Genomic DNA, 17,886 nt, shown 5'->3' on the forward strand with positions numbered 1-17,886 from the left:
GTAGGGCTGCAGGGTGAGCTTAATATATAAATATAACAATCATTATGCTGTCAGAAGTAAATAACATCATTTATATACTCTTACCGGCGGTTTTCACGGCTGTTACTGAAGAGTTTTATCATGTCGGAAAGAAAGAGCCTCCTGACTTCCATCAGCTCAACACTAGGAGTGGAGTTCTTCAACAGGGTTGCTACTACCTTTAGAATCACTGGGTGGGAGGGAAAAATTAGGTAATGGTGAGAGGAATGGGGGAGAGAGTGAGATGAAAGAGTAGGAAAAGGAAAAGTATTTTAAATAAGAGAGAAAAATCTAAGGCAACAGAGAGTATGCGGCAGATCAATAAGTGAGAGATGGCAGCAGTGTCTGCTTCTGATTTCAGCCTTTGTTGTTTGTTTGCTCTCATTAAAACAACCTTGCATAATTGGCAGACCAAAGCACACAGAAGGACAGAGATGAAGGTTACAGTGTTTGTGTACTCACTGGGATTCTGGATCTTGACAGTGGAGTCAGGCTCAGGATGAGGTTTGTGAACCACCTGAGTGCAGACCTGTTCTGTCAGAATCTGCACAGACAGATGATCAACAGTCATCAATTAATCACCACAACAATCACTTGAAGTCCAAATAGGCTAGAAGGGCATCCCTTCATGTACGTTGCTATAGTGATGCAGTGTGAATGAGCCACTGGTGAACAGTCACCTACCTCGTACAGAGTGTTGTAGGTGGTGATAGAGACGGTGTTGGTGTGCATCATCAGCCTCTCCCCCAGCAGTGTGAACAGGCTGTGTGTGTGCATGATTTCTACCTTCCTCCTGCAAGGAAATAAGCGCACACACACACAGACTGCCATTCATAACAGAATTTACACCAGCTAAAACTGACATTGATTGTCATTGGCCTGATGACAGTCAGATATTGGCAGGCGGCACCATGTGGCCCTGTCAGTTATGAAGGGACCAAAGAGGATGAGGAAATAATACCAACAAAATTAACAGGAGACATTAACAGAATGACAGCACTCCAGGAGACACAGCTCATGTGGCTGTGAATTATTAACGTTGAATATTAACCTTGCCAGTGGGCGAAAATTGTACCTTTAAGAGGCTTTTAACTTGAGAGGCTGAGAATTCAGGGTTGACAAAAATGGAGTGTTTGTTTAAATTTAATTAAAGCTTCTGTATATTTCTGATTATAATCAGGCCATTATGCAAGACTAGAAATGTGAATAATTGATTAAAAATACGTTTTTTTTTTACTTCACAGAGAAGCAAAACTAAGGTTTATGAAATTCTGGGAGATACACTGGCAAAAAACGAAGCAGACAGCAAAGTCGAGTGCTTATAAGGCAGATTAAAGCTATATTTCCACACTTCTATGAAGACAAAAAAACGACTGGATTAGTTACACCTACACGCTCATGTGACAGCGCACAACAGGAACAAACACTGTAACTGCTTTGATGACTGCAGACTATATGCGTCATGCTGATGATGCTGCAATTTACAAAATAATTGCCTTAGATCGGCTTGAATATTTTACCTTTTACTTTTAACTTCTAACAAATGATTTAGCTGCTTGACAGAGAAATAAAGAAAATTTGTTTCAACACACAGTGCCAGCTTTGTCTGTTTAAACAAATTCAATTAAAAACCATAATTGAGGGCAGGGTGGCATACTTTACCCAGAAATAATTGTATTATGGTCTGTCATAAGAAGGCAGCGCCATGGCTGAGTTTAAAGTAACAGCCCCAGACAGTCACCCTTAAATTAAATGCCAAAGAAACTATTAGGTCCAGAATATTTATTCATGACATCTTCAAGTTATGGGGAGATGTCGACAGAGATAAAAAATTGTTAATTTAATGAAATTTTTTCCTTTTACTCATAAGTGCAAGACATAAGACTGACAGACCATTTGTAATAAGACATTATGAACAAGATAAAACGCAACGTTATCGTGTGATTAAAATAAATCAGTTGACATCTATGAGTAGTTTGACTTTGAGTTGGTTAACTGAGTACTACTACTGTACTCCAGAAATGTGTAAATCTCCACGACAGGCTATTTGTGGTCTATGTGATGCTCTGTTTAATGCTCTTTCATTTCTAGAACAAGGGGCCTAATGCACATTATGCAATTTTATATATATACACATATATATATATATATATATATATGTATATATATATATATATAATGGATATATATATATACATATACACACACATATATATATATATACATATATACATATACACACACATATATATATATACATATATATACACATATATATATACATATATACATATATATACATATACATATATATATATATATATATATACATATATACATACATATATACATATATACATATATATATATATATATATATACACATATACATATATATACACATATATATATATATATATAAATAAAATTGCATATATATAACAACAATACTAACTGCAGAGATTAGTCATCAGTAAAAATTGAGGTTAGAGGTTATAACAATGTTAAATGTTTTCAAAAACAACATAAAAATAATATTACACTAATCTTTGGCATGTTGTGGTATTTCTCAATAAATTACTTGATCAATATCACATTTCCAAAGGTACTGAAGTGACATTTAAACTTCAGGAGGCAGCCCTATAGGATGTTGAGTTCAAGCACATATTAAGCAGGTGGGGACTAAGGTTGCAGGGCTCAGGTGCTGCATGGAAGCCTGCTCCCATGTCGTGCAGTAAGAGGCGTGTAAGTCACATGGGACGAATAAATCCCCCAACATTCATCGCAGCTCATCAATGTTCCACCTCCCTGCCTGTGCACGCTGTCAAAATGATTATTCTGCTAGGACGTGATGATGAGGACATTATCTTCACATACACACACACAAACAAACACTCCTAAGGCTCACTAGAGACTGCACTGCTGTAGTTTTTACTGCAGTGTGTATCTCCCTGCACTGATGCAGTATTTATGTTTAGTAGTAATAGAAAATGAGTATCTCAGAGCATTTCCAGTGATTCGTCATTTACCAGACAGACAGCACAAAGAGAGCACAGAGACACAAAGAGCTACTTACTTATGACCGAGATGTTTGAGGAAGTAGCCCAAGACTTTGAGAGCTTGGACCCGAATACTCTCACTCTTAGAGGCTAGGAGCTTGCAGATCACCCTGCAACATGTCAAACACAAAATTACACCAATTACATTAGATAAGGAATTATACCTTAGATGTACGCTAAAGGTACAAAAAAAATACAGACATTATTCTCTTCTCAAAGTTAACATGTGCTGACTAAAGCATCTTCTTCAAGGGAGTGTATGCAGATGACATAAAAGTAAAACAAATGGAAGGAGATACAACATAATACAGTTTGCTAACTAGCTCTCTGGCAACAGAAGAGTTACCATAGCAACCAAAAAGACATCGTTTTGCTTTTTGGGGGATTACCAGAACAGTTAGAGCCAGTCTTTGAAAGATCAAGCTGCTCGGTTGAAGCTTGAAGCCTTTGTTTATGTAACATCAATACTGTAACTGAACAACAGCTCCACTATACAGTAAAGCTTTTCTGTTATGGTTGTTGCACCATGCAGGAAGAAAACAGAGGATTATTGTGCTTTTCTTAATTTTCCAAATGTCTTCCTGCTTTCAAAATCAAAAATACTGAATTACATCTTGCATTTCTAAAACATATTAATAATAGAAAATGTAAATACAGTATGTGTTTGCATAGTGCAACTATGTGAATCCATGAAATAAATCAAACAGTATATTATTAATAATGTTTTTAGCTCTATTAATTTAGTCCATTGATACAATGATTACATTTTCTATATATATTTTAATTATGTGTATGTGTGTATGTGTATTTATCTTACATGAGATGTATGATTATGGGCAGCACTCACCTTATTCCATTTCTCTGGTCAAATGCAGGGATCATAGATGCCGGATGTTCAGACATAAGAGCAACCAATAGCTGGAGCACATCGTGGATATTCTCATCCTGCAGAGAAAAAAAAACATAAAGAAGAAATAAAGAGGGAATAGGAGGGGTCGATGGGTAGCACACGTAGTGGGTTAGGAGAGAAAAGGGAAAGTTGTAGGGGTGGACATGAAGGGGGGTTGTGGAGGAGAAGGTGGTTCTTCAGGGCAAGAATAGATATAATTGTTACAGAAGAGTACATTCTGTTCAGTCCATTGTTGCGCCATTTTTCATGCTGTCACAGAGCCGAAGCTGACTCACACTCTCACTCGTTTAAGTGGACCATAACTCCAGCCCACAAATTTTAATGCAAAATGTTGCCACCAGCTCCACTCAGCCGCTCAGCGTCTCTCCGTCTATCTCTTTTGCTCTCTCTCTCTCTCTCAAAGTGTCTATTTTAACACAGAACTTACCTCATGCATGGTCAATAGGTAGTTGAGGATGCTCTGCAGCTCGTCCTCCTTTACGCCCCGGTCCTGTGAAAAATACAGACACACCAAGACATTCCCAATATTCAGTTGTTTTTACATCTTATTAACTTCAGATGACTTCATTAATTCTGGTCTTTGTTGATGCTACAGTAAAGCAGCAACAATCACACACACATGCACCCACGTGCAAATGCAGGAACAAATCAATAAAAGCACATACAAACACTAAAGCTACAGAGCTTTGTTCAGGCTGATCTATAATGCTATTCTCCACACAACACACACACACAAACACACATTGCAGATTAAGCCCGTGGTCCCCAGGAGGGAAGACAAACAGCAGACGACGTGATGGAAAAAAGTGATTTTCTTGCAACTTAAACTATGCGATGAAGACAATCAATTTCTCTCACTTCACCTTTAGTATGAGTTGTTTGAGGAAGAGAAGCATGAACGCTCTGAGTGAGATGATCTCCTTTTGGGATGGCCTCGGTCCATCTAAACAAACACACACAAACAAAAGAATAATTTCCTGTTAAAAATGCAACACGATAATGATCAGCAAAATACGTTTGTAGTACAGGCTGAGTGAGCCCTACTGTTTACTGATATTAGCTTTTATTGGAATCCTGGGGAGCAGAGAAAAACATGTTAACACACACACACACACACACATACACTGTAAATCACTGTCATTAACTTCAGAGGCACTCTGGCAATCTGGATACTTTGTAGTTGTACTAATTTTACTGATTACATTAAATACATGGCAATTTAGAGAAAAGTGATTGATGGTTCAAGTGATGCAAACCAAACAGCCTATGTAATCCGCTGTAACTACTTTAAAACTCTGGCACTCGATCAGTTGTTTGCTGTGGAGGGCCACGAAGAAATAAAGAGAAAATTAAATAAAGCATGTGATGGACAACACACTCTTTCTAGAAGGTCTGATGTCTTTTGCCATTCTTGAAGCATTTTCTGTATCTCCATTTTGCTGTGATTCATAATTTTCACAGGTCTCCAGTATTATTATTACTTTTATTCTTTCTTTATTCTGACATGAAGCTGCCTTTAGCTTGAACAGGAGCTTCAAACCCCACTTTACCAATGACACAGTGCTACTTTTAAAATGTTAAAAATAAGAAAACTGACAACTCAGATGTTGGCACTGGATTTTTCATTGATGTAATACTTCATTCACTTTTTTGTTTAATTTTTATGTCAAACACACTCAAAGCTTGTGGCTGTGATGAAGTGGCTCAAAATGGCTGCCAAATAACTCACTAATGGAGCACTGTGGCAAATAGTCTGCAAGATGCATCGACTTAGATCAAAACAGGACTGATGTAAGAGACACCCTTTAAAATTTGTCAATTTTCTTTTAATGGTCCCAGTTGAAGTTGTCTTCTCTACTTTCCTACTTACACACAATCTTCCTCAACTATTCTTTTTACAGATGATATTATCAAACAGGCACTCGGTACACAAATCTCACAAGCTACATGTTCTCATCAGCAATCTACATTAGCAGCAGAAGATTGTTATCATGCAACTATAAACATATAGGATGTCTAGCTTGTGTGCATTTACCACAAATGTGTCAGGGTGTTTGATAGCTGCATTATTTTATGTGAGCAGCAAACTGCAAGCAGTGTTCACTGTGAGCTGAAGAAAAATCCACATGGTCCTTTCAGAGCACTTAAACTGATATCTGACTCAAATGTGCTTGGACAGCAGACATAAGCTAAGAGAAACATAAAAGACTGAAGGTGTGAAAGATACAAAGCTTCTCCTTTTGTCATGCTCTGCTGGCACTGAATCACATGAGGCAGCTTTTTGCAAAGCCAAAACTTGACACTAAAGCAGTCCCCTGTGATCCATCATCCCTACCTGTCAAGCCCGTGCATGTTGGTCAAATGGTGACACTCACCATCCATCATGGTTAGGCCACAGCTCAGTGTCAAACGAGTGCATGGATGCACAAGTTGAACGTGCATGAGTGCAACCACCTGTTTGAAGGACCTTTTGCTGCCTGACAATCAGAATAACTCTTTTATTCATCTAAACTGCTTTAATTATTTTATTATATTCTGAAAATTTTCATGCTGTCTTGACTGTGACAAAAAGTGCCAGTATCAGTTTTTTAAATACACTTTATCACATGTGCCTGTGTGCGTATTCATGCACATAAGAGTGTGTGTGTGTGTGTGTGTGTGTGTGTGTGTGTGTGTGTGTGTGTGTGTGTGTGTGTGTGTGAATCTGTTCAGCTTAGATCTAAAAATATAGTGAATTTCTGCAGTCGGCTGAAATCTTCTTTTGAAGTCTATTTGTTATTCTACATTTAGTCTGTGTGTGCTCAAGATCATTTATGGGCATGTAACATATTAAGCATCTAATTTAGGACCAGTTAAGTTGCCTCGTGTTACAACCTGTTGCGTGGCATTACATAAATTAAAAAACTGAATACATAAAATAATGATGTCACTAAGAACAGCAGCATAAAGCTACATCTAAAAAAAAAAAAAAACAACCTACATAACTTGTTTAAAAAGCTCATGGTGTTCACATTATGTCCAGTAGAGCCTTTCCCTTAATGTGGTCCTGAAAGCAATTTTTTAACCAACATCAGATGGAGCTATTTGTAAAATACAATGAAAGCTTCAAGGGAACTATCTGTGTATTTATGGCAAGATCCAAAGCAAAAACAGTGGACATCTGCAACATGATTCAGCTTCACTCCTGTTTTTATTCACAAAAGTATTCTGTATGTGCTTAAAATATGTCTTTCACTATGCAAATGCATTCCAGTAATGCATATTATTATAATGCATATGTCTCAAAGTACAGAGACGGTACACAGACTTCTAAACCACAGCCACCACATCGTTTAGCTTTCAACAATTTGTGATCAATTTGTGGACAGAGGCTAATTACTAATGTTATTAGTGGTTCTTTAAATCTCAGCAGCCGAACTGCGATATCACCAAACAGACAGGAAGGCAGACAGACACTTGATTAGAAATTCCAAAAGCTCCCTTGGATGTGCCAATCAAATCTGTCTGTTGTCATGGCGACACGGGATGCATGCTCACAGTCAGCAGAGGGTCCCGGTGCAAAAGAAGAGGTTGATTAAAGTGAGAGGCCTGCTCCGACCTTTCTGAAGCTCCGGTGTGTGGCGACTGTGAGTGTGTTAACGCTGTTGTCTGCTCTGTTACAAAGGCAGAGAAAATATAAAATCTGATCTGACACCACGTTGTGTTTGGACTATTATGTGTTTTATAAATGCAGCACTTCTTCAAATATAGTCAAATCCCGTATGGTCATGTTTCCAAATAGGCTATACTGAATTCAAAGAGATCACGCGCTCGCATTTCAATTCAAAATTTAAAAGTTTTCTGTCAAACAGGCTGTTCATGTTTTGAATTTATAAAAAATATTTATAGTCTTGTAGTATTATTCACTTTCAAATATGCAGAATGTTCACACCTTGGAGTTTGCTAAGGTGTTTCAGCGAATTGGCATATCCACCCAAAGCCAGTTAACATTCAGTTAACTACTCAGCGACTGGTTAATGACTTCAGGTCTTCGGTTGTTCTCATCTTTAAAAAGTGAAACAAATTTGGCTGTTTTTGGCTGTACATCTTCAGTATTTTTTTTTAAAGCTCATCTTTTCACAAAAGATCACATCACTGCCTTTCACATCGTTGCTCACAGAGCTACTGCATAATACAATGAAATTGTATGAATCAATCGAAGCCTTTATCTAGTAGTATTTGTTTTAGAAAGGTCAGTTGCTTCTGTAAATCGCAGAAGTGGAATATCACCTATAAGAGAGCAGCTGGTTTAATTAAATCAAGTTCAGGAGCATACATACATAATTACAAATGACCCACTAGCATAATAGATATACTAAAACCAACACAGGATTATAATGGCCTGGACAGCCTTTCATTACAAATGAAAGTATAAATATCTATTGTCTATTGAATGTCCCCTAAGTGCAAAATTATCTTAGTGTTTTATTAGTTTTATTATTTTTGATTTACATTTGTTTCACATTCAGACGAACCAGAAACTTTAAAGGTGAGGTTGTGCTTGAAAACTGGAAGGTGGAGTGAAAAGGTCACCCCCCTTAAAGAGAGGACTGAAACATGATCTGTGAAACATGGGACTAAAAGCATATAGTTTTTGGTGGAAGAGCAGAATAAAACCAAAGTCATACAAGTGTACTGTTTGTGTGCAAACAGTATGCACATGTAAACATACCAAGACCTTTGGGGGTGATTCCACTGCACTCCAGAGGGTTGATGGCCCAGTAGTAGTACTTCAAAGTGTGCATCAGCTGCAGGACGGTGCCCACACGGCGGATGGTGGTGTAGATGGTGGCAGTGCCGATGAACTCCGAGGAAAGGTATGTGTAGAGGGATAGTTGGACCTACAAACACACAAACCATTTTATATACAGTAGAAAAATTTAAAAGTAAGACATTTGCTGGGGAGAGACAAATCATCTCTGTGTATTTATGGTGTTCAAAAAAAAAAAAAAGGCAGTTTTATTGTGAAAAAACACTCACAGGAGAATGAGAGGAAACCTCCCTCCAGCTAAAGCACCACTGTTTTCTGTTTCGTGTTATTTTGATGTTTCTGTGCCTGAAGCTGTCAAGCATCTGAGGAGCTCCTTACACAGCGCTGACATTTAAGGAGGGCGCTCTCTGATTGCTCATTTGCTCCTTCCCTCCTCTCCTGCCTCCTTCTGTTCCCTTTTTCCCCTCTCTTAATATTCCTCTAACCAATCCGCTCCATCGCCTGTGCCCAGATCTGAGTCTGCTGCTAGCTCACAAATCTCTGAGCTCATTACAGTGACCACAACACTAAGGACAAGCCTTAACGAGGTAGCACTGTTTAAGCGGACGAAATTAGCGCAGTGCTGTGGCCTGACCACACCACATCACAGCTATCTACAATGAAGAGTGCACTTAGCGGGCTTAAATGGGCTTCAATTCATTACATTTCACACATTGAGCTGATGTGTTTATCTGGTGTGATTTACACTTGGTTCAGCTGCACAAAAAGCTTAAAATTCCTTGATCATAGCACAGTAGTTTGGGCACTGCTGCAAAAGTGGCTTGTAACAAACATTCCTCCACGTCTGAAAAGGATTATGTTTACCAGAAGTGCTCAGTAAAGGAAACAAGCTCTTTCAGTGCAAGCAGGGGAAATGTTTATGAGGGATGGGAGATGAGATTCAGATGTGATTTCTTCAAGTGTTTCATTAAGTCCTGAATATGACCAAGGCTATTCTTGCCAATAATGAAGGTGATGATAACTCCCTGAGAAGTGGAAAATAATAAAGCTCGGTGGGAGACAGAGTAGTACAAGGGAAGTCAGATTAAAGGATTAAAGATTTTTCTGTGTGTGTTGCTGCTTAGTACATTTATTATGCTTGCCTCGTTGTCATTATAATCCTACTGAATTGCGGCAATGTTGGCCATTCATTGATAATATCTGTATTGGTACTTACTTAAAATTGGGTATGTCTAGACATTTGACCCGTTACACAGTGACATGTTGAGGTAGATGTGTTTTGTTCAGTGTTAGATTCTGGATTTCTCCTCTTTTTCCTGTGAGCAGCAGCTACAGCTTGCTCACGTCTCTTCCGTGTTAACGTCAGCACATCCTGAAGATATGTACTGTTTTACCCAAGAGCCAATAACATCTCAGGGTCAGAGGGGAGAAGACAGGGAGTCAGGAAGTTTTGAAAATAATGGAGGCGCAAACTGACTGGCCCCATGGGAATGCCAGGAACACTCTCATCTAGTTCAGAGTGAGAAAGAAAAAAGGAAGTACACATCTCTCTCCTGTCCTGGGGTCTTTTCAAATGTCACTTTTTCTCTTTGTTTCATGTGCTTGCATGTTCTGTCCTTTCCTGCGTGATGTGCCAGCTCCTCCCTCTGTGTCCTACAACCTCTTTGTTATATTATTGTAAAGGGCAATGGTCGACAATGTCAGTTCCTCCTACTCTTCGCCTTTTGCTTTCTTTTTCATTCCTGTTTGAGTCCATCACCCTCATTAATCCCCATATTCAGACTCAAATCTCTTTTTTGCAGCAAGGTCAAGAAAACACACACACAAACACACACACAATTTCAGCAGATACGCATAGAAAAAAGCAGACCTTGGCAGGGGTGTGTATCCAGATGGCAGCGTTGAAGAGGACGTGGTCACAGAGCTGTTTGAGAAGCGGAGCTCCATGAGGTAAACCATCCAGATACTTGGCGAAGGACAGGAACTGTTCAAGTACCGCCCTGGTGATGTGGACCCGCGATGACTGGACAAAGGACAGGAGAAATCAGCTGTGATTTAATCACACTGAAAGTTCACGTAAACCAATTTTATTTATAACGTTGTTGTGTCTTTTAATCTTGACAGTTGGTTCTGCCAAAGGGTTTGCCAGACAGGCAGGAAGCTGGTGTGCGAGTCCACATTTGAAATGAGTTTAATTTTCTTTGCACTTTCCTAAATGACACCTATCACATTGCCCAAGTACTGCATGTGTTTTAATCACATTAAAACACATGTTTGATGTTTGTAGTCTATAATCCAACATGTTCATGTTTACTGTTATCAAACGTCGTTAGGAATTATTTTACACCAGCACTGAAGTCTGTGATGCTAGAAAACGTATGTGAGATACATTCATATAATACCATCATCTTTTTACACAGTTGTAGCATTAACAAACTAACATCTCTTTGTAAAAAATGTAATTAAAATGTACAATAACATAAAAACAGTGTGTAGTTACGTAAATATTTTAAAACTGTAGGGCTTACAAGCCTTGAAAAACTAAAGAGGAGGTGATTGGTGAACAGGTCTGCTGTTCTTGTTCACCTAACAGGAGTGAGCACTTTTACTGACCTTCTCGAGCAGGTATCCAATCACCAGAAAACCTTTCCCTCCCAGCATCTGCTCCTGCATGGCCACTGAGCTCTTCAACAGGTCCACCAGGAACGCCAGAAGTGTAGCACTGCAACATACACATTGTACATGTTTCAATAATGTGTCTCTGTCGTATGGGAACGCAAGAAGAACACAGACACTCCGAGTTTCTAAAAACTGCTCATTTCAGGATCAGCTGCATATTAATAAAAACAATAATAATAACATGCATTTGTTAAAGTTTAGCCCATTAATACAACCACTATAAATATAGCATTTATATCATTGCTTTCCTGTCAGCTACTGTTTTGCGTTTATTCCTGTAGACCACTCACCAAACTGTGGTGTCCACACTGCTGTCGTTGAGCTGTTTGTAGTCCAGCTGAGCAAAAAGAGGGAACAGGACCTGGATGCCCCCTATAGAGTGGATGGCACTATGTATGGAGTGGGTAACAATGGCCTTCACATCCTGTGGGATGGAAATGGACGGAAATGTCCACATGTCAACAATCAGAGCCATGTGCTTTACTATATTTATACACAAACAGATCAAGTATCAAGTACTCACTCACTTACAAAAGGTTCTTGTATGCAGATTTAAAGCTGTTGGTCTAAAATACAGTGCAGCTCTGATTTTGAATAGTACAGTAATTAAAGCTCATAACCTTTAGTTATTGCTGTAGTGTGACAAAGGCCAATTATTAAATCATACAGAGAACATTTAAAATAATTTACATTTGAAATTACTCTCATTTTGCAAAAGTGAAACATTTGCATATCACTGAAAATGTCTCTGGACCTCGACTACCAACTAAAATATCTTTAACTACAGAATAATACAATATGACTCTTAGCACTTATGTGAATTAAAGTAACTGCTGCCTGAACCGCTGATATATTTGTCACACACTGAGCAAATTAGTAATTTCGTAGAAATCTAGTTAAATATAAGTAAGAAAAAAACTTTAGCAAAGCAGAACTCCCCCAACCTTCACTGAAGGACACTTAAATAAAATAGTTCCTTATATTCTACTTCAAGCAATATTTTCTAAAGAGGGAGTTCAAATAAAGGCTGAGGCTCAGCACAATTGTGAACTTGGTGAAATGATCACACTGAACTTTCATTTAACTTCACTTGTACAGAACAACTCAAGAGATGCGGACAGTTATTTTTAGGATTAACATCGACTCTGACCTGCAGCATGAGTGCATGTGGCGAGTGGACAAATATGGACGGGTTTTCCCTCGGCGATGATTCCAGGCAGAGCTGGGCATCAGTCGCCTTGGCGTTGTAGGTGAAGGAGATGGAGCTGGCCAGCTTGCCATCATACAACACCTGTTTGTGGTGCTCAGCCAGGTGAATGTCACTCTCTGACTTGAACTTGAAAGTGCTCTGCAGTGATGGAGAAAAAAGAAGCAGAAGGAGTCAAAGGTCGTGTAAGAAATAAAACTTACTGAATCAGACACAAATAACTTGTCTAGAGAACGTGTGAGTGTGTATCTGTGTGCACAAGTTCAGCACTCAAAATGGAGTCGGCTTAATTGCAGCATGAGCCGTGTGTAAACAACACAGCATTAGCTTAATGAACACAGCGCTAACCCGGGCACTAATTCAATTAGCCCAGAATAAGAGATGAAGAGGGGGAGCGGATGTGTGGGAGAGCAGCACTTGGAGCTCCAAATTTATCTTTTCACTTTGTAGTCTATGAACAAAAACACACACAGAGAAGAGTGCAGACACACACATTCATGTTATTCCTTTTTTTTTTATTTATTTATTTTATTTTATTTTATTTTTTTATTACATTCCTGTCCTGCATATAAAAATTTTTAACCATCTCCAGCTGCGGCTGGAGTCTTTTTATCTCACTGAAATCTCAAATATCTTTATCATGGATGGTTTTCTTGTTGCATTCTTTCTTAAGATAATAAAAAAGAATGTTTTTCCCATGCAGCATACTGTATAAAGAATTCTTTATACAGCACTTTGTGTCTGTGTGTACATCCGTCTATTTTTATCTGCAAAGGTTGGACCATATATCCCTTGGTGGTGCCTCCAAACATATAACATGAAGCCCTGCACATAAATGGCCAGTGAGCCGCGTTGCCACCCTTTGCAGCAGCTCCAGGCAGGGGGTGCTCTCCCCTTCGAGCAGCTGGGTCCCCAGGTGCCTTGCTCAGCCCAACTGCAAAGAAAAGTCCTGGGCTGTTTACAGACCTGCAGGCCTGTCTTGTTCTAAACCTTTCATCTGAGGTCTGCTGTAGAAAATGGGCCCTGAGCAGTTTTAACCATGCAGCACAAAATTTCACACTGGAGCGAAAAAGCCTCTCCGCAGTGAAACCTCCTTATCTTGGTCCAAGTGTTGAATACAAGTCTCCCATTTGTAGACATGAATTCATCCGTTTCTCCTTTCATCCTTTTATCAGAATAAGTTGTGACACAAAAAGATTACTTGTGTAAACCTGAAACACTCTTTCCACCAGCATAGACAGACACACACACACACACACACACACACACACTTACTGCACTTCTATATTTTCTGACATTATGTTTCTTTAGTGAAAGTGAGAGCTGATGAACAGCGGTAAAAAGCTTATCTAAAAAAGTGTGTGAAAAAGCTTATTCCATAGAAAAAAACTCCAAAAGAACACTGCAACCATGTGCAGGGATAATAAATCACAAATGCAAATAAATTGCTCTTTGGTTTATTTTGAAGCTTAGTGGGCCTTCTGCACAAAGAAACATCCTAAAGAGCCGGAATCCGAAATTACTACACTTATTAAAATGCACATTTTCTGCAGTGTAAGCTTATTTATTGTGGTAGGTTTATGAAGTGTACATGCACTTGTGCATATGTATAGATGTTGCTGTGTAAATGTAAGTTTGTATTGATGTTGTTGTGCAACATGAAAGGTTGAAGGTGTCTAAGAGCTTTGCTGACTCTTTAAAGTATCCAGGGAGGCACAGAGGCATTTGACAGCAGGAAAAACATGCAGCAGTAAAGGAAAGTGATGTTTTTAAAAAATATGTACTGCATGTATACATCTTTACACAGCTATGATTTAACACATATGTGCCTCTTAATCTCCTATGGTTACACAAACACACACACAGAGGAAGCAAAGCAACAACTCCCGCCTGACAGCAGCAGATACAACACCGACCTCTACTCCATTCAGCCCAGCCTGACACAGAACAGTCCTCTACCAAGACATTCAATGCACACATTTAGAAAAGTTAAGGACATGTTGTTTACTAAAGACTCCCAGAACACAGAATAATACAAATAATAAATAATACAGTTATGAAACCTTATACAAACACAAGACATGCAGACACACACATAATAAATAAATAGATAAAACTAACACAGAGAGACATAGAATACAGGTGTCCAGACAGGCTTGCATGGTTCATTAATTACGTTGTGGCCAGATTGTTGGCAGTGCTCTGCAATGAGGACATCTGGACAACTGATGAAGAGTGCGACTGAAGAGTGCGACTAGCAATACACTCAACAATGTGAGTAACAGGACTTATACAGAACACGCACGGAAAAAAATAAGCACAGGAGCTGTCTTTCAACCACCATCCACACATAAAAACAAGATGTTATGTCCCATCTCTTCCTGTCATTAGGAGAGCAAGGACAGCATGGAAGTGCTACACGACACACACACACACACACACACTGATATTCAGTACACACAGCATGTCGGGCATCATGAGCGGCGTCAAGCGGGAAGACCTTGGACACCCTCACTGTGCTAAAGGCTTGTTTAGTAGAGCGAGAAGAGTGACTGTCTGCTTTTTGCTCCTCATTACTGAACAGTAACACTGACACAGGCTCAGACCAGGAGGACTTACACAGCTGTGCAGAAAGACGCACATATACTGTACATTAAACCTGCATAGACACAGTTCTCTTCAACACAGATTAAGCACTACCCAAAGATCAGCTTGTCATGTCCACACATCTACATCTGTGTGAAGCCTACATGACAATGAGAACTGGCCCACATTTGCATTAACACACAGGAAGCTGTGTGACAAAAGCCGGGTTCCACTGGCATTTTCCTTTAACAGACAAAAAACCAGCCCACTCATCATTACCATACCGGCACCAAGGCCTGTGGCTTTGAAACAACTGAGGCATTTAATGGTCTCTTCAGGACATCTGACAAGCTCATTCTGCGCCACGTAGAGAGGCAATCATCTGACTGATCAGGCTCAGGAAACCGTGGGCTGTGACAGAGAGAGGAATCAGTATTGCAGACAAACAGCGAACCCCAAGCACGTGATCATTAGGAGGAACATGTGAGAACTCGAGTCTATAACATGCCTGTTGATCTATGATGTGAGAAAGAGAGGTTGAGAGGTAGCAGGGAGAAAAGTATGACACCTGTAATACGAATGTATATTTACATTTACATAGAAAAGTGTGTGCCCAGACACAAACACACCGGTTTTCATCTGACACTAAAAGACAAATTCAGTTTTCTCTATTCCATATTAAAAATATCGTACCTTTCAGAGTCATACGTGATGTAAAATATTATTTTAAAAAACACGGATGAATGAAAACAGCACAGGGAAAAAATTGGGTCCCTGAATCCATTATTGTGTAGCACACCCTTCTGATGCAATCACTACAATCAAGCCCTTTTTGCAGTTCTTAATGAGACTTCTACACTTCTCAGCTGGTCGTTCGGCCCACTCTTCTTGAGCAAACTGCTCCACTTCTCTCAGAGCTGATGGGTGCCGTTTCCCAACCGAGAGTTTCAGCTCTTTTTATAAGAGTTCATTTGGATAACGATCAGGACCCATCCATTCACTCTCATTAATTCTTGGTGCTTTTAGTTGTTTTGGGTTTTTATCCCGATGGAGGAGTCATGGCTTATATCTGAGACAGAGTTCTCTGACGCTGGACAGTACGTTTCTCTCAAGATTATCAGATTTCACTGTGCCCTAGCATAACATCACATAATAGAGGCTATAACCGAGACTCCTCAATGTTTCACATTGGTGTTCTTTTCATTGAAAGTTTATTTTTCTTCTTCAGTGAACATAGAGCTAATGAGAGTTTCATACAGGCTTCGTTTTGTCTGATCTGTCGAAAAGACAATCTCACGTAAGCATTGTGGTTTGTGAACATGCAACTCAGTTTTTTATGTTCCTCTTTGAAAGATCCAGTATACTGGGTCGTTTTCCCTTGGACCCTAGAGTCATCCAGAGTGCAACATACAGTATAGTGCAACTGAACACTGTTGTTTTTTTAATCTTGGAGGTATCTGTTTTCCTTGGTTTGTTTTCCATCCTCTGAATACAGTATCTTCATGTTCAATCTGGAATCAATTTTCCTCTTACAGCCACTGCTGCTTATTATTAAACTTCTTAATAATATTAGCTACTCTGGTCACAGGAACATTACGCTGCTTGGAGATGGTCTCAGGGCCTTTATGTTTATCATGATGGGTAATTACTGCTTCCTTATCTTCCTCCTCCTATTTATAATATAAATAACATTAAATATAAACATAATCCACTTATTTAAGGGGTATCTTAAGGTGTATCAATAATTGTGTAAAGGCTGTTGTAGAATAAGCAAGATTTTTCTCATTTAATGTCAAACTACAGGCATGTCGGTTTGACGAACTTTCACTTTTAGCCATGACAAAGCTCTACCTTATGCAGTCTATGTGTACTCTTTATGTTGCCAATGTATTTCTCCTTCATTGTCACTTCATCTGGTTTTGGTAATTAGAGCATATTCCTGATTCAGTATATACAATTTCTATGGAGCTGTTGAAATAGCAGCAGCTGTTCGTACACATCAGCAGCCTCTGATATCTGTGCAGTCTCATGGTGCTGAAATCTTGACAGTTTTGGACACCTTCATAAACCAGCTGTAAGTGGCCCGAGGCAAGCAAGTCTGCCAAAACAAGAAGCAGACAGCTGGCAAGGTGTTGCAGCATCTCAGCTGTCACCAATAGCCAGGCCAAAAGGCAGAGATGGGGCTTTCTAATGCTATCAGTGCTCAACACCCAACATGGTGAAGCCTCATTTGAATAATCGTTATTACCAGAGGAACACTAAGTTTTGTGTCTAAAAGCAAAATCCACCGCTGGACGTTTCCAAGCTTCACAATTTTACAAAATAATTTGCAAATTCCCAAAAGGCATTTAGTGATAGTGAAGTGCGATAGTGTGGTAATTTAATCTCAATCTGTTTTATCCATTGCCTTAATTAATTTACACTTCATTTACATTTCATCACCAAAGGAGCGTAAACTTCAAAAAACTTGGTGTTTGGGTATTTAGATCTGGAAATGAGTGCATACATGTTTCAACTGCAGAACACTATGAGCTACTGATGAGAATTTGAAATATATTCCACATCTGAACTTGAACTAGACACTAACAGCTGTGATGTTCTGGTTGACAGGAGAAAATTAATAAAAATGTAAAACATTTGTGCATCTATTAGATTGTCCTGATGAAGACAGCTCCCC

General features: G+C 39.1%; 1 protein-coding gene across 12 annotated transcripts in view; it reads right to left on the reverse strand.

The window, feature by feature from the left end:
- nbeaa (neurobeachin a) overlaps positions 1-17,886 on the reverse strand; it is a 77,362-nt gene that overhangs the window by 26,983 nt on the left and 32,493 nt on the right. For all 12 annotated transcript variants that reach the window (XM_026370884.1, XM_026370879.1, XM_033326328.1 and 9 more), the window contains exons 9-20: positions 12,567-12,764; positions 11,707-11,840; positions 11,351-11,459; positions 10,608-10,760; positions 8,699-8,867; positions 4,851-4,930; positions 4,415-4,477; positions 3,925-4,022; positions 3,095-3,187; positions 703-811; positions 481-562; positions 85-208 (exon numbers count right to left, since the gene is read on the reverse strand). In XM_026370884.1, coding sequence (XP_026226669.1) covers positions 85-208; positions 481-562; positions 703-811; positions 3,095-3,187; positions 3,925-4,022; positions 4,415-4,477; positions 4,851-4,930; positions 8,699-8,867; positions 10,608-10,760; positions 11,351-11,459; positions 11,707-11,840; positions 12,567-12,764 — 1,412 coding nt within the window. The remainder of the gene's footprint in view (positions 1-84; positions 209-480; positions 563-702; positions 812-3,094; positions 3,188-3,924; positions 4,023-4,414; positions 4,478-4,850; positions 4,931-8,698; positions 8,868-10,607; positions 10,761-11,350; positions 11,460-11,706; positions 11,841-12,566; positions 12,765-17,886) is intronic.

This window comes from Anabas testudineus, chromosome 14 (genome assembly GCF_900324465.2).
Source record: "Anabas testudineus chromosome 14, fAnaTes1.2, whole genome shotgun sequence".
NCBI classification, from domain to species: Eukaryota; Metazoa; Chordata; class Actinopteri; order Anabantiformes; family Anabantidae; genus Anabas; species Anabas testudineus.